At 53.3% G+C, this 21,243-nt stretch overlaps 1 protein-coding gene across 1 annotated transcript in view; it reads left to right on the top strand.

Annotated features, from left to right (window-relative positions):
* Positions 1-8,288: 8,288 nt before the first annotated feature.
* The window catches only part of CDH22 (cadherin 22), a 64,025-nt gene continuing 51,070 nt past the window's right edge, over positions 8,289-21,243 (top strand). The window contains exons 1-2 of the mRNA XM_037499747.1: positions 8,289-8,570; positions 17,349-17,643. Of these exons, the coding sequence (XP_037355644.1) occupies positions 8,289-8,570; positions 17,349-17,643 (577 nt within the window). The remainder of the gene's footprint in view (positions 8,571-17,348; positions 17,644-21,243) is intronic.

Genomic DNA, 21,243 nt, shown 5'->3' with positions numbered 1-21,243 from the left:
CCAGTAGGCATAGTGCCCTTGGGACTCGGAGAGGGCAGACAGGAGCCAGACTGCCAGGCGCAGCTCCCACTGGCAGACCTGGAAGCCAGGTGGGCATGGAGGAAGGACAGATATGTGCCAAGCCAGTGTGCAGGATGGAGAGCATGAACGAATGGACAAGTGAATGAGCTTCTTCTTGCATTACCCTTGCCCCAGGCACCAGCCCAGCTCCAGAGCAGGAACCGCCTTGACCCTGCACAAATCTTTACTCTTCTTGGAACCAGCGGCACTCAAGGCCTCAAAGCAATGGTTAGACAAATGTGTGAGTCATGGATGAGTAAGTGGAGAATCTCTATGAACCCCTTCTACCTGGTCACAATACTTTGTATGTCACATGGGGTCCAGTAGAATTTGTCAGGCAATCAGGAATAATAATCACCACCACCATTGCTGTTGCATTCACTGGCATTGGCTGCAAAGCTGTGGATTCCTTCACAAGCCTCTTCTCATCAGTCCCCACAGTGGTCCACACAGGTTAACACTATTATGATCATTTTTCAGTTGAGAAAACGAAGGCTTGGAGAAAGGCAGCAAATTACCAAAATCATGCAAACAGTAAAACAATAGACCTGGGACTTAAACTCTGGCCTGACTTTGAACCCCAAGATCTTAGGTCCCGTGGCTGTTAAATTCCTCCCCAGAGATGGAGTGACATCTATTAGGGGTAAGGAGCCCCACGCAGAATGATGGGGTCTCCCCCGCTTTGTCCTCTCTGGGGGCCACTCTGTCTGCCTCTCTTTTTGGTCTTGGCAGAGTGAAAGGCTGGTAACAAATGTGGGATGGGTAGGTAGCCCTTCCTCTGTCCCCAGGGAGACAGCCAGAAGACAAAGGAGGGCCTGGAGCCACTGAGCTGGCAGTCACACAGGCTTGGCAGCAGTGGTAGCAGGCACTGAGAAATCAAGAAAGGACAGGCTGGCCACCCGGTCCAGATGCTGGAAGGACACAGTGTGGGCAGCCATGCGGATGTCCAGAGTATAGACAAGGCCATAGTAAATCCACGAGACTGGCAGCTGCTCAGTGAGAGGAAAGACATGTTGCCCAAGCAGCTCTCAAAAATCTGTCTGAGGAAAGCTGCTTCTGAATCTCTCCCAGGCTGGGGATCTGTGCTTGGCTCTGCCAGATGTGCGTACGGGAAGGGAGGGATGGAAAAAGTAATAGACATGGACTCTGCCCTCCAGAAGCTTGCCATCACAGCTAACAAATCCTAGAGGAAGACCCAGATAGGCGGGTGACAGAATTCAGAGGAGAGAGAATGAGAGCCAGAGGAAGTAGGGGTTGGAACTGGATCTTTGTGACTTAGAGTGGGTAAACTCAGTGGCTCAACAATACCATCAAGGATACGGACTATTCCGTCTCTTCTTAGTACGTCCCAAAAGGAATGGCTCCCCTCATTGTCCCAAAATAGTCACTATTGCTCCAGCCATCACCTCCTCGCACATGCAAAAAAAAAAAAACAAAACAAAAATTTTCTCCTCAAGACATCTTTTGAAAAAAGATTTATTTATGCTTACAAGAACTGGGGTACAAGCCAGAGGTGCAGTGGGGTGAAAGGATTCATCAGAGACAGAGTGGGGAGCAGAACAGATGGATTGACCAAAATACAGTGCTGAGGGGAGCAGCAGACGAGACAGGAGAGGTCTGCTGTACCATGGGGGTAGCTCCCTGGCCAGGGATCAAACTCATGCTGCAGTAGTTGTGGATAGCTTCACAGTGCTGCATCTTAACCCCTTGTGCCACCAGGGAGGCTCCTCAAGTCATCTCTTTATAGAGTAAAAAAAAAAATTTCCCAGAGTTTCCCAGTACATCTCCCTTTGTATTTCATCGGTCAGTACTGTGACCCATAATACCTTCTAAACCAATCGCTGGTGAGGAGAGAGGAGATGGCTCTTCATGGCATAGACTAAACCCACAGCCAAGGGAAGGTGACTACTGAAACAAGAAAGAAGGGAATGTGGGGGGAACGGATTGGCTATTTCCAATTACTCTCTTTCAAACAACATAAAACCCAGCTGGACTGCTGGGGTAGGGATGGGGCTGGAGGAGCTGGCAAAGCAAACCTGGGGAGAGGGGCAGTGACCCACCCACACATGTGCCCTCCAGCTGTCCTCCCAGTGTCTCCTGAAGGTGCTCCAGCCAAGTTTGTTCACCAACACTCCACCGAAATGACCTTCCTCAAGGCCACTAACCACTCTGCCGCTGCATCCAATGGTCTATTCCATGCCCGCCTCTAACTTGACCTAGCAGGCAGATGACCCTATAATTTGTCTTCTGAACTGGAGTAAAAGGGGGTGGGACACTATTAATAGTTATGCTGGGACAGCAGATAGAAAGTGGCACCGACGCAGGCAAAGCCTGACAGCAGCGCTAGCACAATAGGTGACTCCCTCCCCCCACAGCACTGTCTTCTATTGGCTTCCGTATCTCCTCGCTGCCTTCCTCTCTTTCTCAGTCTCTGTGGCTGTTTCCTCTTTACCTCCTTGTTCTTCGTATGTTGAGGAGCTGAGACCCTCCACTTATGCTCACTCCTGATGGGCCCAGGCAGTCTCAGCTCTAAAAACCACCCTAATTCCCATGTGTGTATCTGCAGGCAGGACCTCCCCCTCGAGCTCCTGACTGTAGCTGCCTGCTCCAATCTTCATTGATGTCTAGGAGGCATTTTGAATGTAACATGCCCAAAACTTGATTCCAACATGTCAAATTGAGTCCCTGATTTTCTCCCCAGATCTGCTCTGCCCACAGTTGTCTTCAGCTGGGAAAAGGAAACTCGTTGTTCCATTGTTCCGGCTGCAGGCATGGTCACTGATGAGCCACACTCTGGCCTATCAGTGTATTTCAAGCTCCCTTCTTAGTCCCTCCACTGTTACCGCTGGATCCAACCACCTTTACCTCTCACCGGATTATTGAAATAGCCCCAACCCATTCCCAGCCCCAGCTTCCCTCTGCTTTGAACATAAGAGCCAGCCAGAGTGATCTTTTAAAACATAAATCAGATCATGGCATTCCTCTGCTGAACCCTCCTAAGATCCCATCTCAGTCAAGGCCCCAAGGAGCCCCTGCAGGGTCCACACCTCCGACCTCCTCTTCTGCACACCCCTGCACTTGCTCCATTCTGGCAACACTGAGCCCTGGTTGTTCCTCTTGCACACCTGGTTGTTCCTCCTGCACTGACTGACCCCAGGGCCTTTGCACTCAATGTTTGTTCCTTGAGCCTGGAACATTCTTGTCCTAGCTATGTTCACAGCTCCCTACTGCTTCACTTTGGATCTCTGTTCAATTGTCATCATAACCATGGGGCTTCCCTAACCACTTTGTATAAATTATTATTTGTAATAGATTTTTTTTTTATTTTTTTTTAAGGATTTTTTTTTTTTTTATAAAGAGGCATGTGTTTTTATTTATTTATTCGTTTTTTTTTTTTGTTATACATGCACTGGGTACAGTCAGAAGCGCGGGAGGGTGAGAGAATTCACCAGAGCCAGAGCGGGGAGCAGAGCAGGCAGAAGGACCGAAGTACACTGCTGAGCGGAGCAGCGGGCGGCAGGAGAGGTCTGCGCACCATGTGGGATCCTCATCCGGTGGCCGGGGAGCAGCCGGGGATCGAACCGGCGCCTCAGAGGCTGCGGGCAGCTTCGCAACCCAGCGCTCAACCGCTGCGCCACCGGGGAGGCCCCTGTAATAGATTTTGAGAGAGAGAAAGAAATTCCCTACTCCTATATTCCCTGTGCTCCTTCCCCTGTCTTGTTTTTCTTCATAGCACTTACTACCATCAGACTTACTATTTATGTGGCTGTTCTCGTGTGTCCCCACTAGACTTACAAAGGCCAGTGGTCTTTCTTTTCACGGTGCCTACAGCAGCACAGGGTGAAAACTCACAAATACCTGTAGAATGAAGGAATGTGCACCAGACATGCACATGTGTTGACATATGTGACTGCAGACACGTCTGCACACAGTAGGAATGCACACAAGTGCGTGGACCTGAGCACACGTGGCTCACAGCTGGAGATGCTGAAGGGCAGGTCAGGCGAAGCCCACAGGTCCTGATCCAGGAGGGAGCTCGGCTCTTAATCCCATTTCAGATGAAGCCACTACGCGGTAGGTGGAGACCTGCGGCCAGGGGAGACCACCAACGTGCCGAAGATCCCTTAGTGAGGCCAGCAGAGTTGAACGCAGCCCCGGGGCTCCCCGGCTGCCTCTCCTGAAGGACTCTGAAGGCCAGGACAGGGCCCTGGGGCAGTCACCCACTCAGGTGAAGCAGCTGGAGCAGGAAAGGGAGAAATAGAGGGGAGCTGAGGCCTGTGTGTCTGCGGTGGCGGCGCTGGCAGGGCTGCGCAGAGTGGTGAAGAGTGGGCGGGCAGCCAGGAAAGCTGCCAGCAGGCAGAGGGAGGGAGTTCTGGTTTACCGAGGTACCAAGGCCCCAGGAGGCCAGGGTGGGGCTGTGAGGGCTGGCCCCACCCCTGAAACACCAGTGCGGGATGTGCCTCCAGGGCAACTGGGGGCTGAGTGGCAGCCACCCTTGTTCTGCAGCCCAGCACCGGACTGGTGCACCCACGCAGAAGGGATGCCCCACAGCAGAGGAAACCCGAGTCCTGGGTTCAAGGCCCCCTTCCATCACCACGTCTTCTTGCATCTCTGGGCGACATGCTTGGACTCTGCTTTGCCTCCTACAGTGGAATGTGACCTCCCAGGTGTTGCCCCAGGGAAGCCATCTCATCAAGAACTCCTCCCCAACACCCCACATTCCACTGTCCAAACTCTTCCTGCTCTTTTGACCTCAAGTGCACCTTGTGCATGACACCATCCCTGCTCTGCCACCTGCGAGCTTGGCCCCCTGAAGGTGAAGGACTCCATCACAACATGCCTTCCTGGCTATATACTGTTTCCATCTTCTGTTGTGTAAAATTTCCCCAAGTGCTTCTCTACACACTCAAAATATAGTGGAAACTGCTTCCCCTCCTCCAGGGTCTGCCTGATGTGGCCAGGAACCCCCTCTCATGCCTCGCCTTCAGCCACCCCCTGCTCTGGATCAGCCACAGTGGTCTCCTTGCTTTTCCTAAACGTCTTCCAGCCTCTGGGCCTTTGCACATGCTGCTCCCTCTGCATGGAACCATCTCATGCCCAGCTCCTTTTCATCCTCCCAGAACAGGCAAATGTCACCTCCTCGGGGAGGCCTCCCCTGATACCCTCTCTATATAATAACACACCACCCAGCCCACTGTCCCTCTCTTCCCTGGTTTGTATTTCTTCTTAACATTTATCACTCCCTGAATTATATTGTAGGTTTCATTTCTTTATTGTCAGAAGGTCTGTTCCATGAGGGCTGAGACTTTGTTTTATTTATCACTTTAACCCATACTCAGCACATGAGCTGGCGTCCAGGAGGTACTGGTAAACATTTGTAGGAAGAGTAAATGAATAACCAGAGAATCATCTCTCTCCTGATATGTAGTTGAGTAGCTGATTGCATTTGCTGTCTTACACAAAATGATTTTAATGCAGTATGTTGAATGAATGAATGAAATGCATTTGCTTTCCCACTTGTAGTAGATGCTAATGTTTGATAAATGAATGACTGAGCCTTAGTGTGTCCCTCTCTTGTAAAAGCTGCAAGGAAAGAGGGGAGGGAGGGAGGGTGGAAAGGAAGAAGGGAGAGAAAGCAACAATGGGGGGGGGCCTGCAAGCACTGGGAGATCACCCCTTTCCTCCCCCTTATGTCCCCCACAGCCCTCCCCACAGAAAATGTCAGGCTCCCCCCAAGCCTCCTTCCGCCAGCCCTTCCCCTGTGCATCCCTGCAGAGCTGTGATGGGCCCTGGAACTGCTGCTGGAGTCAGGGGAGCAGTTCCTGGTGTGCAGGGAAGTCATAAGCTCCAGGAAATGAAGGCTTCGGAGCAGTGCCTCCTCCTCACCCATAACTCCCGCCTCATTAGGACCAGTCCTGGCCATCATGTGAGGAATCAAAGCCAGATCCCCAGGGGCCCTGCACAGCCCTGGATTGCGGAGCCAGGGTGGGGGAGGCCCTGCCAGCATTCCTTGGTTCTACCAGCATCCCCAAGCCCCATAAGGTGGGCAAGGAAGGGCGGGAGGGGGTGCTGAGGATGCTCACCACAGGGTGTGGGTCCTCCTGATCTCCATTAGTTCACAGTGGGGCCTCAAAGAAGGAGGGACAAGCAGGTCCAGGTTGCCGCTCTGTTCTCTACGGAGGATTGATGGTTTCTTATCCTTGTTACCCTGAAATGCAGTTTCAGCCCCCTCACCATCACCCCCACCTTCCAAAAAATACAGGCTCCCTAACTGGAAACCCCTTCCATAAAGAAATTCTGGAGTCACTGCTTGGAAAGTGCACTGGGCCGTGGAGAATCCCAAAAATGTATCTGACACCAGCTTTCATGGTTGTGACTCGGTGAGTTAGTGAGTTAAAGGCATAAGAACTGCAAGCTGTGGCCATGGTCAAAGGAGGTGGTTGCATTTCTTCTGTCCCAAACATTCCAGCCACTTCCCTTCTCTGCTGGAGGACTTGACTGGGGCCAGATCAGTCCTTCCTACCTCCTCTGCCCAGCCACATACCTCAAATTCCCAATCTAACTCCCCAGACTAGCCTGCACCCCCAGCCTGCCTGTACACACCTTTACCTGAATGCGCAGTGCCCATCCTTTTCTTCCTACCTGCTCAGATACCCCCTCCTCCAAGAAGCCACCCTGATTTCCCCTGCCTGCCTCCCCTTTCCAGACTCATGCACCCACTCCCTTCCCTGAGCCCAGCTAATCTCAAGCTGCACCCTCTTTTTTAGCCCAGATCACATGCCACCTGCTTTTAGGTTGTTATGGGGAGTCTGTCCCACCCCACCAAGCCATGTGCTTATGTGTCTTTGCCCTAGTGTTCCCCCAAACCTGGCAGAGAGTGGAAACTCAGTGGAAATGACTTGTTGAACTGAGCTGAACTGGGCTTGGGAACAGCAGGAGTGGGGACTGAGCCCCTCACCTCTACGCACTGTTCTTAGCGCCTGAAATTCCTCCATTAAAGCAGCATTGCTGTCCCCTGTAAACACCCACATTAAGCCATTATTCATCATTATGGCTTGAGTAGGAGTTAGTCCCTCAGATCCTTTCTTGCTGAAAGCAGGATCTGATGGAGGGAGGGAAGGAGAGATGGATTGATCTGGGGAGGGCAGTGCTGGCCCAGGATGGGGGAGCAGGAATGTCTCTCAGGCTCTGGTTAAGGTTTTCCGGGGGATGTGGAAACCCCAGAGGCAAGCTCAGGGGGGTTGTGACCCTGCCCTGTGTCACACAGAAAACACACACACACACACACACACACACACCCTCCGCAAAGCCCTCTGGGACTCAGGCACCTGCTCTGGAGGGTAGGGCAGGAGCAACCTTCCTGGGCTCCTGTGCGGGATGGAATCCCCTGTGCGCTGCTGGGGGAGGCGAGGGTGGGGTGGCTGCAGGCTGGGCGCTCCCTGAAGACCCCTGGAGGAGAGGCGGGCCTTGCGGATGGGGGATGTGCAGGGGCTGAGCTGGGCGGGGGATGGGGGTGGACGGGAGGACAGGCCCGGGCCCTGGCGTGGAAGTGGGGGCTGGTGGAGAACCCCTGGGAAGGACTTGGAGGAAGCCCCGACAGGGCGGGCGAGGCGGGTGTGTGATGGGAGTTGAAAGGAAGGATCCGGGCAGGGGACCTGGGGGCCTGGGGCGGCCCACCAGACTCCGAGTCCCAGCAAACTGGGCGCACGACGGGCCGCGGCTTCCTCGGTCCCAGCGCGCGCGGGGCGGGCGCGCACCAGGTGCGGCTCAGTGAGGGAGGGAGGAGGGAGCGCAGCCCGCCCCGCCCCCGCCCGGGCCTGCTCTGATGTCTCCTTGTTTCTCCCGCAGGCTCCTGGTCCTCGGAGGCTCTGCCCACCCCAGGCCACCCGCCTCCGCGCAGGGACCATGGCGCACACCCGCCCCGGGCGCTGCGGGGGCGCCGCCTGCTGATCCCGCCCCGGCGCCGCGAGGGGGGCGCGGGCGGGGACCCCGGGGGCCGTCCATGCCCCGGGTGCGGCCGCGCCCCCTCCCCTGCAGCCGGGCGCCCCCGCGGCCGGCGGGGCGGCGTCCAGGGCCGCGGGCCTGTCCGGGTGCCCCGTCGGGGGCGGCGCCCCGGCGGCCGCGCGGAGGCCACCATGTGACGCGGCGCCGCGCCGTCGTGCCACCCGGCGGGGAAGCCCCGGCGCCGCCGTCCATGCGCCTGGGCCGCGGCCGCGCGCAGGCCAAGCATGAGGCCGAGGCCAGAGGGGCGGGGGCTCCGCGCAGGGGCCGCGCTGTCGCCCGCGGTGCTGCTGCTGCTGCTGCTGCCCCCGCCGCCACCGCTGCTGGGGCGCCTGTGGGCTGCGGGCACCCCGGCGCCCCCTGCGCCCCCTGCGCCCTCTGCGCCCCCTGCGCCCGGGGCCCAGCAGGACAGCGCGCTGGGCCCGGGGCGCGTGAAGCGCGGCTGGGTGTGGAACCAGTTCTTCGTGGTGGAGGAGTACACGGGCACCGAGCCGCTGTACGTGGGCAAGGTAAAGTGAACCCCCGCACCTGCGCCGCAGCACCCGGAGACACCCTCTGCAGGTGCTAGGGACCCGGTTCCCTGCGCCCCCTCAGCCCACCCCGTGTTGGCTCCTCCCAGCTGTCACGCTGGGGGAGGACAGATATCAGGGTCATGCACTGTGCCCCCCTACCCCACACAGCCCCCCTCTAGTCCCCCTGGCTTTTGAAGCTTTACAGTCCAGAAGGTGAACCTGGTCCATTTGGCAGTGAGATGCATCTAGAAGGTAGAAACAAGTCTGCAAAACTACTGGTGTCACACACCTCTTCTTCCCAGCCCTGCTTAATTTTTTTTCAAAACTTCCCAGGCATGTGGGGTCCATCCCATTACCTACAAAGATCTGGGTACCCCGCCAGCCTCACCTCCTACCATACTCTGAGTTCCCTCCAATGCCCCACTGCTGCTTTGCCTGCATTGTTCCCTTTCCCTGAACTGCCCCCGCCTGCTCCTCCTACTTTATACTCACACTCAGGGCTCAGCTCAAATGCCACCTCCTCAGAGAAGCCATCCCTGACCACAGTGCACTGGGCAGCATCCCTCTGTGTGTGCGCGCATCCTCCCCTGTCATGTGCCCGCCGAGAGGGCCCTGAATCTTTCCTTCATGACACTTAATTATGCATGTGTTTGTTTGATTATGCAATTAATGTATGTCTTTCCTATTAGTGTTTGTTTTGTTCACCATTAAATCCCCGGTGTCTAGCACAGACACTGTTCACACAAACTGCTCATTAAGTGAAAGAATGAATGACTGCTACTTCCTGTACCTCTCTATGTAAATGCTGGTTAGTCTGGTTAGTCTGGGTTAGTAAATGTGGGAGCCGCGCTGTCGCCCGCGGTGAAGATCTGTGCCCTCAGATTATAAAGAGTTAAGACTTTTATTCAACCATTCAGTCCCTGAGCTCCTGGGACCCAGGTGGGCTGCTCTACCCTCTGCTATTCAGGGCCTGCGCAGAGTCGTGGATACCCCAGTGCATAAAAAGTCAGCCCCTGGCACTAAGTAGGCATCCAATTGATGGTATCTGTTGACTGGTTTTGTGGTAGAAGGGGTCTCCGGGCTTCAGGGGAGAAAATACCTGAGCCGGGTTGTGATGTATGAATAGGAGTTCATCAGGCTGATAGGGAAGAGAGCATAGCTTGTGCAAAAACTTTCCGAGGCCTGAAAGAGCCTGGCTTATTTAGAGAAATGCCAGCAGTTAAGGTATGGGGTGCTTGTCGGCCATGAAAAGCAGAGCGGTGCCAGGGTCAGTTCTCTGGCTTCTGCTGAAGCCAATCAGCTTTGTAGGAGGTTTTGGTCAGCAGAGATGGACGAGCCCAATCCTGGAGTTCCTCGTGTGTTTATATGAGTCTGAACAAGCTGCTCTGTTCAGAGGCTCAGGGATCAGGACCCTTGACAAGGAAGAGAGGAAAGTCTTAATGTAATCTTTGGGTTTGCCTTGCAGGAAATTCTCTGCTGTAGACAGTCGTCCCTGGTCCTTGGCTATTTTCCCCTCTATACATGTGGCTGAAGTTGATTCTCACAGCTGAACAAAGCAGACATTGGACAGACAGAGCTCAGAGAGGTTCATGTCCTTGCTCAAGGTCGCCCCGCCGACTATTGGCAGCGCCTAGGACTCCCAACTTCCAGTCAGACCAGTGAGAAAGTGGGGGTGATGAGTGGGGTGAGAGGGTGAGGAGGGTGGACCGCACTGGCTAGTCTATGGCTAGTGGTGAAGGAGCCGAGGATGCAGGCATGGGAGCCATGTACCCTGGAGTTCCAGACCTGGTTCCCCTAACCCATGAACCATTACTGCCTTAAGTAAGTCTTGGCTTCTCTGGCCTCAGTCTTCTCAGCTGGGTAAGTGGGGCTAAACCAGCCTCCTCCCTAAGGTAGTCGAAAGGGTTAAAGAAAACTGAGTATATAAAATGTCTAACCCATACCTTGTTGTTTGTTTATCGTTGCTTTTTTAAAATTCCCATATAAAGCAGTTAACTCTTAAACTGCCAGGTTAAACTTATTGTTGCCTTTTGCTGACAACAGGAATCTGAGGAATCTGAGGTCCTGTGAGGGCAAGGTCACGGAATAGGCAAGTGGCTAAGTCAGGATTTGAACCTCTGTGTGTTGGAGGCCAGTGCTGCCTGATTCTCCAAATGCCTCCCAGACTCTTGGGCCTGGGAGGAGGACCTTGGTCGAGGAAAACCCTGGAGGCTGGGAAGGACTCTGCCCCATCTCCCAATCATCAGCTGTGCTGGGCTCGGGCAGCTGGCCCTGTTGTCTGCCCACAGCCAGGGCTCTGAGCTAGGTCTTCCCAGCCACCCACATCCCACAGAGCAGAGTTGTGATTCACCACTTAGGCCTGCATCCACCCAGTCATTATCATCTTGACCTCACGAGCCCACCCCACCCCTCTCTCCCTGACCCACAGTCTGGCAGTGATGGAAGGGCCGGACTGTGGGTGAAGGGCCCTAGTGAGTCTCTTCATTATAAGATGGGGAAACTGAGGCCAGAAGCAGAGAACTTCATGCCAACACCCCGTAGTAACCCAGTGGCAGACCCAACCTGAGAGACCAGGCCTCCTGACACCGGCTCCTGACCCAGTGCAATTGAAGTGTCCTGTGTCCAGTGTCTACTTGAGCCAAACATTGTGCCCCTTGGGGGAGGAGCCATCCCCAATGCTGTCATGACTGTGCTCGCCTCCCCTCCGACATCTGCACCCAGAGCCCCTCCTCTCTCACTCAAGGTAACTTCCAGAAAAGCACACCACATTGGGAGGAAAGAGAAGTTCCCATCTCTTTGCAAACATTTGCCCAGAGTACACTTTCCGATGAAAGAAAGGCACCGTAGCGTGTGGCTCAGGGGGGCAACTGGAGCCGGACACCCAGGCTCAGATTCCCATTTTGCTGCTTATTATTTCTGTGACCTTGGCTATGTTATTTAACCACTCTGCACCCCAGTTTCCTTATCTGCTGAGTAGGGCTGTGCTAACACCTCCTTAAAGGGTTGTGGTGAAGGGTCAACCAGCTAGCATATGTTAAGCTAGACTCCTGCCTGGCTCCCGGCATATGCTAGTTTTTCTTATTCTAGGTCTTTGCTGACAGATGCACCATATTGGGTACATCTTCGAGGATGCTGTGAGCACCTACCCCAAATCCCAGAAGCCTTCCTGGCAAACTGACATCCAGCTTCTTGCCATGAAGTCAGGGCAAGTGGTCACTAGCACACCTCTTACCCCGGGAATATGCACTTGGGCTCTCCAGCCAGTCCCATGCCTGTACAAGTGGTGGTGTGTACACACATATGCATGCACGCACACACTCGCACCACACTCTCTGGTTCTTAAGGGAGAAAGGACTTCTCTATGGTTTCAGCTAATTCATTGCTTCCCGGTCCCCCGCCCCAGGGAACCACTCAGAGCATCCGTCCTTGTCGAATTCCAAAGGTAGCTTAGCAACAGCACCATCCGCAAAGTGAACCCGGCCCAACGGTAACCTATTTTACAACCGCCTCCTCCATCACTCACCACCAGGTTCTTGTCGGCACCCGCAGGAACCGCTGGGCCCCCGGGCTGTGGCCTCACACCAACAGCTCCCTGCGGCTAGCCAGCCCCCTGAGCAGCCGCCCCCACCTCCCCACCTTCTCACAACACAGCCCTCCAAGCACCTCCCAGCATTTCCATACAATCTGGGTACTTTGACTAATCCCCTTTCCTAACCATAATTTCCCCGGAGGCTTCTGTCAGCTGGCTGTGGATTTGGTAGGATTTTTAATTTTTTTTAAAGATAGAATTATGGGGTCAGCACTTATGACCAACTCCTGTGGGTGGTGAGATCTATTTTAGATATACAGCAGGATTAACGTGGGGAGGAGAGCAGATTTAATTAAGTTGCTAATATTTAAAGAAAATTGATGAACTCCTGGTTTACGAGTAGCACGGGCGTGAACAGACCCTTCATTCTTGGGGAGGCTTTTGATTTCATTTGCTTGCTGTTTAAATCCTGGACTCGTTTTATTTGCGTAGCCACACTGTCCGTTTAATTGTCTTTAATAAGGAAAACGTACCTCTGCTCGTATTTAATTTTGATTTAATTAGGAGGAAGTAATTAATGGCCTCATAAATCCCATTTCTCAGCCCCCCATGGGATGCAGGACCATCACTCTTGTGTTTTTTACATTGGTTATGATCAAGGGCTGGGGCTTAAGGGGAGGGTCTCCTCCAGGGCTGTCCACACTTGATGCTGTGAAGTCAGACTGACCTCGGGCCTGCCTCTTGTCCACTGCGCAACATTAGATAGGATATGGGCCCACTCTGAGCCTCAGTTTGCCAATCTGTACAATAGGGGAGAGAATAATCACTGATTCAAGATCGTTAAGTGATATCAATGAGGTCGACAGCAAAGGGTCTAGCATGGTGCCTGGCGCGCTCAGTGTGTCTGTCTCCTCCTACTATAGCTCATGTGCACCTGGGATTTCACAGAGCAACTGGCTCTTCCGGAAGTTCCAGAAGATAGCTAGGGAATTCTAATGACAGTTGTATCTTTTTATTATTCATGTATTCAATATGTTTGGTGCTGTGCCCTGCGCTGCATGCTGGGAAGATGAAAATGAACAGCCAGATGCTTGTTCCTCAAGGAGCTCCTAATCTCACTCTCATGTGCATGTACACACACACACACACACACACACTCTCAAACACACTCAGCTCTCCTAGTGCCCATGCATTTTCTCTGCACCACCTTGAAGAGCAAGCATTGGACCATTCATTTCCATTTCCCAGCACCCAGGCCACTAGTATGTGCCAGGCATGGGGGTTTCAGACAGAGACCTGTCCCGAGGCCCATGAGAGCCGGAGGCACAGAGGTGCAACACTGAGGAGTGACGGGAGCACGGAGCAGAGTGGAGTGTGCATGGGGGAAGGCTATGGAGCAGGGTGAGGGCTCTTCATTCAAATGAAGGGCACCTGAGAAGGCTGCCTGGAGGAGGAAACAAGTTGAGCTTAAAAGACGAGAAGGTATTGGGTGATGCCTCTGTATCTCCAGTGGATCAGGGTTTGGCCTATGGTTCTTGTGGCAAGAGATGAAGCAGGTGATCTCAATCCCTCTGAGGACCAGGAAGGGGAAGGAGAGGGAAGTTCTGTGCAGAACACCTGCTAGGTGCCAGGAATGAAACTTCAGACACTTGTCCTATTTTCACATGAGAATACTGAGGGTCAGTCCTTTGCAGCAGGCCAGTGACTAAACAGAAGCTGGCACTCTGCTGCTCCTGAATCCCATCAGTTTTCCTATTCTGTGAGTTCAAGTCCTTTTCCAAACAATGAAATAGAGGCTCAGCTAGAAGAGGCCACCAATGACTGTGGCCTGCCATGTGCAGGGCAAAAGACGGTGTTCAGGCCTCTCCCGGCCATATGGCCCAGTGGCCGCCCCGCCACCTGCTCCCTCTGCCTTTCTCCCTCTTTGGCCAGAAACACTGTAAGTGGACCAGCCAGATTCTCGAGGTTGCAGAGGGACCTACCAATGCCTTGGAGTCAAACTGTCCTGGCCCCATCTCAGTCCCTCCACCTGGAAAAGGGGAGGGCGGCACGCGCCTATGCTCCAGAGCTCAGATTTCTGCAGAGATGGGCCCGCATGTCAGGCATATAGTAGGTGCCAAATAAATGAGCATCATCCTCCAGCTTCTGCTCATAGTTGTGAGTCTTGAGAAGTATCTGTGGGATAAAGCCCCAGGCACATCCTCTCCACCCCCGAGTCAGGCGCTGGTCAGGCAGCCCCAACCCCACCAAATGCACAGCTCCCGCCTGTGGATCAGCCCCGCCTGACTCTGTGGCCCCCGAGAGTCGCTCCACGTGAGCTCCGTGTCCCTCTTCACAGACGAACATGGATGAGGTCCCCTCCTGTGCCCATTCCTCTTTCCCACTTCGCAATCAGAAGTGACCCCTTCAGGGTCTGAGTTAAAATGGCAAGGGCTGTAGGGACATGAGGGGAAGCTGGGAGGTAGAAAGGGAAAGAAGGCAACTCTCTACAAAGCGCTTAGGTCATTGCAAACATGCTCTCCTTTAATGCTGAGTGCACCTGCGCCAGGTAGGGAACATGGACTCAGCAGGTAAAATTAACAATCCCACATTCATAACATGAGTGAGTGAGGGGGTCGGGAGCTCGGCTTCCCCCGAGTGACAAGGCAAATGACTTCCCTTTTCTGTGCCTCAGTTTTCTCATCTGAGAAACGGGAATAATAATGTTTCAAATGGCATGATGACGACTTACAAGATTATAGCATCCTCCCGGGTGGCATCTATTCTGCCACAATGCTCAGAAATGTTTGCTGAGTGGACACCAGGTCAGGCTGGGAAGTGGGTGGAGGCACCCCAAAAGGGAAAGGTCCACTCTCACCTGTCCCTAACTCCCCTTTTGCCCAAAGGTGGAGGCAGAGCATAAACAGCAAACAGGAGGTCTCATCCCTGCACTGCCGATGATTCAGGGCCGACGTCCTGAGATAATTTTATTGGGGGCATTAAACTGAGTTATGAGGTTTTTACAATCCAGCCACTTATGAGAAATCTATTAACAGTAACTGGACAGGAAGAAGGCTTCTCAGTGGAGCCCAGGACGGGCATTAATTGGGGCAATCTATAATAGGACGGGGACCCGGAAAGGTTCCACCAGACGCTTCCATTTACTCCCCGCAATTTCTGCTGAGAATCAGCAGACTCGCCAAAAAGAGAGAGATGCCCATTAATCGGCTAATGAAATATGAAAATGTTTATGGGCCATTCAATCTTCCAAATGGCACTTCTATAATCCACCTTTCAGACACAAAGTTCCACCAGCAGAATTTATACCCGGGCGCCTCCTGCATGGCAGGGGTGGGCCCTCGGCCCCCTCCAGGACCACTTCATTGGCACCTGTTAACCTGCTGACAAGGCAGGGGTACACGGCGTCCTGCCCAAAAGGGCCCCCGGGATTCTGTCATTCACAGTGATCTCTGTGGAAGCTTAGAGAGGAGCAGGGATTGGCCAAGGTCATGGCTTCCTCCCAGGCGGTTTCCTCCGCCTCTCGGGCACTGGAGGGACTGGACCTACGTGTTCTGTTGGGGAGAGCAAGGGAACGTCCTGCTGGTTCCTTGCCCGAGAGATCTAGGTGCAGTGAAAGCAGCCAGGGATCTGGAGCCTAAGAGTGCCTGGATTAAATCCCAGTTATATATAGCCAACATTTAGTAATAATATAATAATAACGATAACTACCATTTATTGGACACTTATTATGTCTCAGGCAGGGCTGATTTTCAGCTAGTACATGCCGGTATGGTTGTACTGCTGTTAAAACAGTGAAAAAGCTTCAGTCCTCTAGTAAATAGTCCCTCTCCTTGCCACCCCCAGCTCCCTCAGCCCTCCCACATCCCGGTGACCCAGCAGGGCCCAGCTGAGGCCCCACTCGGTGGCAGGGCCCCTGCCATGCTGGCCATTAAATATTGTAAGTGTCACATGGTGCCAGGCTGGTACCAAGGGCTTTCTGTGGACTTGCAGCTCAGGTAGCCTGCCAGCTCCTCTAGGAGGGAGGTGCTGTTATGATCTCATGCTACGGAGGAGGTGACCGTGGCCCAGAGAGGTGCAGTGACTAGTGCGGGACACACAGGGAGATGATGCTGGAGCCAAGGCCAGGCTATACTGCCTCTCCCTCCTTGGGGCTCCCCCCAGGAGGCTTGAAGATGGCGTGCAGAAAGTCCGGCCTATGAATCAGGCCAGTTCCTCCAGCAGTCTGACCTTGAGCTAATCATCCCATTTAATCCTCATTAGGAAAATGGGAGGAAAAAAAGCCACAACTGCACAATGAGGATAACAAGACCTACTCTAGTATTTTTTTTTTAAAGAACACTGAACTAAATATGTCCATAAATCACTGAGCACAGTGCCTGGCACATAGTAGGTGCTCCTTCCAGTTACATTTCTTTCCCCATCTATCTCTTCCCTCCCTGTGCCCACCATGTGCCAAGGGCTGAGGCTGGCTCTCCAGTACCAAGATGAGCAAGCTACCAGGCCTAAGCTGGGGCAGAGGGGGGAAGGGGTGAGGCTCAAAGCCTAGAGAGAGATGGACCTACAACCCGGAACAAGGTCATGGACAGCAGCTTGGAAGCTTGTAGGAACAGCAACCCCCAGACCTACTGCATCAGAGTCTGCACTTTAATGAGCTCCTCGGGTGATTCGCATGCACATTCGGGTTTGGGAAGCACTGGCTACAGTGATCCTGTGCACTGGACTTGTAGGGATGGCTTGATGTGCTGCACAGATCTTAGGAGGCAGGTGGGGGTCTAGAAAAGCTTTCAGGGAGAGCTGGCATTTGAGCTGAGCTTTGCAGGGTGAGTAGACTTTCAGTAGGCAGAGAAATAAGGACAGGGAGCTCCAAGTAGGAGCAGAGCAGGTGGAGATGGCCCCGGACTACTCCATAAAGGCGTTGGGAGGCCATGAAAGAGTGGCAAGTGGCTGTGGGGTGGAGCACGCACAGATCTGCCTCTGAGGTGGACAGCTCTGGCTGCGGGAGTGGGGGGTACAGATTACAGAGGCAAGGCTGGCGCAGGGAGAGCGTGGGGATCTGCTGAGACACCCTGGACACTGGGGCGTGGGGCGAGGCGTGTCTCCCTGGACCCCAGTTTGTCACTGAAGAATGGGTGTGTTGAGGAAGAGGTGGGCTTAGGAACAGTCCCCCTATGAGACTTGAGGTGATGGGGAGGGGGCCAAGATGCTTCCGTACCAATCTGCACCCTGCCTTCCTCCTGCCTCCCCAGATCCACTCGGACTCAGACGAGGGTGATGGGGCCATCAAATACACCATCTCGGGCGAGGGTGCTGGGACCATCTTCCTGATCGATGAGCTGACGGGCGACATCCACGCCATGGAGCGCCTGGACCGAGAGCAGAAGACCTTCTACACGCTGCGGGCGCAGGCGCGGGACCGCGCCACCAACCGCCTGCTGGAGCCCGAGTCCGAGTTCATCATCAAGGTGCAGGACATCAACGACAGCGAGCCCCGCTTCCTGCACGGCCCCTACATCGGCAGTGTGGCCGAGCTCTCACCCACAGGTGGGCGGCGGGCCTAGTGGGTGGGGGTGAGCCTGGACCAGGAGGAAGCGCATGCCAGGCAGAGGGTCCAGTCAGGCACAAAAGGCCCCAAGGAGAAGCAGAGAGGTACCAGGTCATGCAACCATGTAGACCACAGTCAGGGCTTTGCCTTTCAGGCTGAGCAAGCCAAGAAGTCAGTGGAAGGGCTTGTTCGGAAGAGCCCCATGACCTGACTCCATTTTAACAAGATGCCATGGCTGCTCCATGAAGATTAGCTGGGGAGGGGGGAGGTATGGACAGGAGCAGATTGCCTGTTGAGGAGGCTGTTGCACTTACTTAGGCAGGTAATGATGATGACATGGGACAAGATGGTACCAGCAAGGGTGCTAAAAAGAGGTCGGCTTTTGGATATATTTTGAAAGTAGAGCTGAAAGCATTTGCTAATGGAGTGGATGTGAGGTGTGAGAGAGAAAATTCAAGGATGACTATCGAGATTTTGACCCACGCAATTAAATAGATGGAATTTCCATTTACTGAGAAGCAGAAGGAGGAACAGATTTGGAGGATGAAGGGACATCAGGAGTTTGGAATCAGACATGCTAAGTTGGAGGTACTTATTAGGCAGCCAAGTGGAGATCTTGACAAAGGCAGTTCAATATAAAGTTTCAGTGGAAACGTCTGGGCTGGAGAGATAAATGTAGATGTTGTCATTGGCAAGATACATAGACTCTCAAAGCCCAGCAGGTCTGATGGGTCAGAAGAGGTACTAGAAGCCAGATCCTATAATACTTGGAAATCAAATTTGCAAGTGGGGAAACTGAGGCTCAGAGGGGCAGTGATGTGTCCAAGGTCACAAAGCAAGTCAGAAGTAGCTCAAGCCCTTGACTTCCTAGATCTAGACGGCTCCACTCCCGAGCTCAAGCTCTGGTCTGAGAAGAATTGGCCCTGCCCCACAAAACTGATCTGCACATTTCCACATTGAGAAAGTGAGGAAGGTAGCTGGAGAAAGGAGCAGGAGTTATATCCGAAGGGCTTGAGGGAAGCACATGGCCTGGGAAGGGTTTAAGCAAGGAAGTGGACAAGGCAGCTTACATTCTAGAAATGAGAATGAATGTGCCTGGGGGGGTTCCAAAGCGGAGCACCCCCCCCATCCATCATGGCGGCTCATCTCACCATCTCACTCTTCATTCAACTCTGAGATGGCAGGACTGATGGTAGCATCCCCACTGAACTCTCGGGGACCCCAAGGCTCAGGGAGAGGAGATGTACCCACAGTCACATAGCGCAACAGTGACCAAGCAGATCCCTAAGCTTGTGTGCCAGACTCTTTGGAGTGGCAAGGGTCTGCATGTCACAGATGGGGGAGCTGGGATCCAGAGGTGATGAGGGGCTCCTTCAAGGGCACTCAGAGAAAGTAGATGGCAAAGCCAGGCCCAGCATCATGAGTGCTAGCCCCAGTAGCCCCAGTCTGCCTCGCTTTCCCCTCCAGTGCCCCTACTCTCACATTCCATTTGGTAACAAATCAGGCAGGAGGACTCAACTTGGACAAACTGTGCAACTCAGAGGAGGAGGGAGGAAGCAGAAATTAAATTAGTTTATTTCATTTGAGCAACTTTTTGAAGGGGAAGCAAATTTGACACCTAGGTGCTTGCGGAGACTCCAGGCGGCTTTGAAAATCAGTCACAATTACTGAGCTTCCTGATCTGGACTGGAGGGGGTGGGACCAACAAGCTGCACTGGGGTCTGGGAAGCTTGGGAGATCAGAGGGAGCAGGGACGCAGCTTGGGACATGAAAGGCAGCGGCACTTGCAAATTAAACCACTCATAGCTTAAAAGGGAAGGACGAGTGAGTGCCCGGGGGCCTCCGATGAGCCACGCTACTGAGGAGGGGCACGCCAGCCAAGCTGAGCCTAATGCAGCGAAGCCGGTTCTGGAACTGACAGTCGGGAGACCTGGCTCCCTGCCTGACCTTGGGCAACTCCCTGCCCTCTCTGGCCCCCAAGCCCCCTGCCAAGCATTGAAGGGAATCATTCATGCAACATACACTTATTGAGTGTCTACCAGTGCCAGGCACAGTTCCAGGCATGGGGGAGTCTTGGGACACCTACAATATAGAGCAGGGAGAGAAGAAAAGAAATAAACAAATGAATAGATAATATGCCCTGTGGAGAAAGTGCTGTGAAGAATAAGGGAGTTGAGTTATGCTGGGGGAATGCTATTTTAAATAGAGAGGTCAGGGAAAGCCTTCCTGTTTATCAGAGGACATGTAATCAAAGATCTGAGAAGGAATCCAGGGAATGCACGAAGGAGCCATGTGACACAGTAGTTTTCAGACTTAATTGTGCATCCACATTACCTGGAGGGCTTGTTAAAACACAGATGGTTACCCGCCTCCCACCCCCCCACCCCCGCCCTTGATTTCTGATTCAGCAGGTCTGGGATGTTAGAAATGTTTGCATTTCTAATTCCCAGGTGTCACCTATGCTGCTGGCACAGGGATCACACTGGAGAAACACTATGTTAGAGGAAGAATGCTCCAGACAGAGGGAACAGCAAGTGCAAAGGTCCTGGGGCACAGTGTGTTTGTCATGTATGAGGAGTAGCACGGAGGTCAGTGTGGATGAAGAGAGGAGGAAATGGAGGAAGCCAGATCATATAGCACTTTGTTGTTCTGGGCTGTACTCTGAGTAAGACAGAGAGCTGAAGAGTGACATGACCCAACTCACATTTTAAAAGGATGACTTGTTGGCCACCATGTTGAAGAGACTGTAGGGGGCAAGGTTGGAAGTAGGAGATCCATAAGGAGGCAGCTGCAGTAGTGCGGGCAGGAGGTGACAGGGGCTGGGTCGGTGAGGGTGCTGAGATCTGGGATTCTGGTCTATGTTGAAGGTAGAGCCAAGGGAGTTTGTGAGGGACTGGCTGTGGGGAGGGAGAAAGATGAGGCAAGAATAACCCTGCTGAAGTTCTTGGCCTAAGCATTTGGAGAGATGGAGCTGTTGTTGCTGGTATGGAGAATGCTCCGGGAAGAGCCAGTTTGCCGCAGAAAATGAAGAATGCATTATTTGGACATGATGAGATTGAGATGTCTGCTAGAAATCCAAATGGAGTTGTCCAGGGGACAGTTGGAACTTTGAGTCTGAAGGTCAGGAGTAAGAATGGGACTAGAGACACCATTTGGAAGTCGTCAACAGAGAGAGAGGGAAGGTGAAGCTTGAGGTCGAATGAATTAACAGGGGAGTGAGCTTTGGTATAGAAGAGTTGGATTAGGAGAGGCCAGAGCCTTCCCCTAGGGTGTCACAACCTGATCAGAGAACAGCAAGAAGATCTTGTGGGTCTCCCATGCCCAGGTCAACTCCACCTACTTGTAATGCCAACTGTGTGTAAGGCAGTATACTTGGCACTGTTGAGGATACAGAAATGAGAAGATCAATCCAACACACATCTATTAGCCACTGCTTTATTCTGGGCACTGCAGGGGATGTAAAGATAAGTAATTGAATTAAATCCACAAATGTTTATTAGCACCCATTATATACAAGGCCTCCAGTGTACTTGGCTCCATGGGGTTGCAAAGCTGAGTCACCCAACTTAGCAAACATTTATTAGCACCTCCTTTATATA

This window comes from Talpa occidentalis, unplaced genomic scaffold, assembly GCF_014898055.3.
Source record: "Talpa occidentalis isolate TD23 unplaced genomic scaffold, MPIMG_talOcc4v2.1 talOcc4.10, whole genome shotgun sequence".
NCBI classification, from domain to species: domain Eukaryota; kingdom Metazoa; phylum Chordata; class Mammalia; order Eulipotyphla; family Talpidae; genus Talpa; species Talpa occidentalis.
This window is presented reverse-complemented; position numbering and strand designations above follow the sequence as displayed.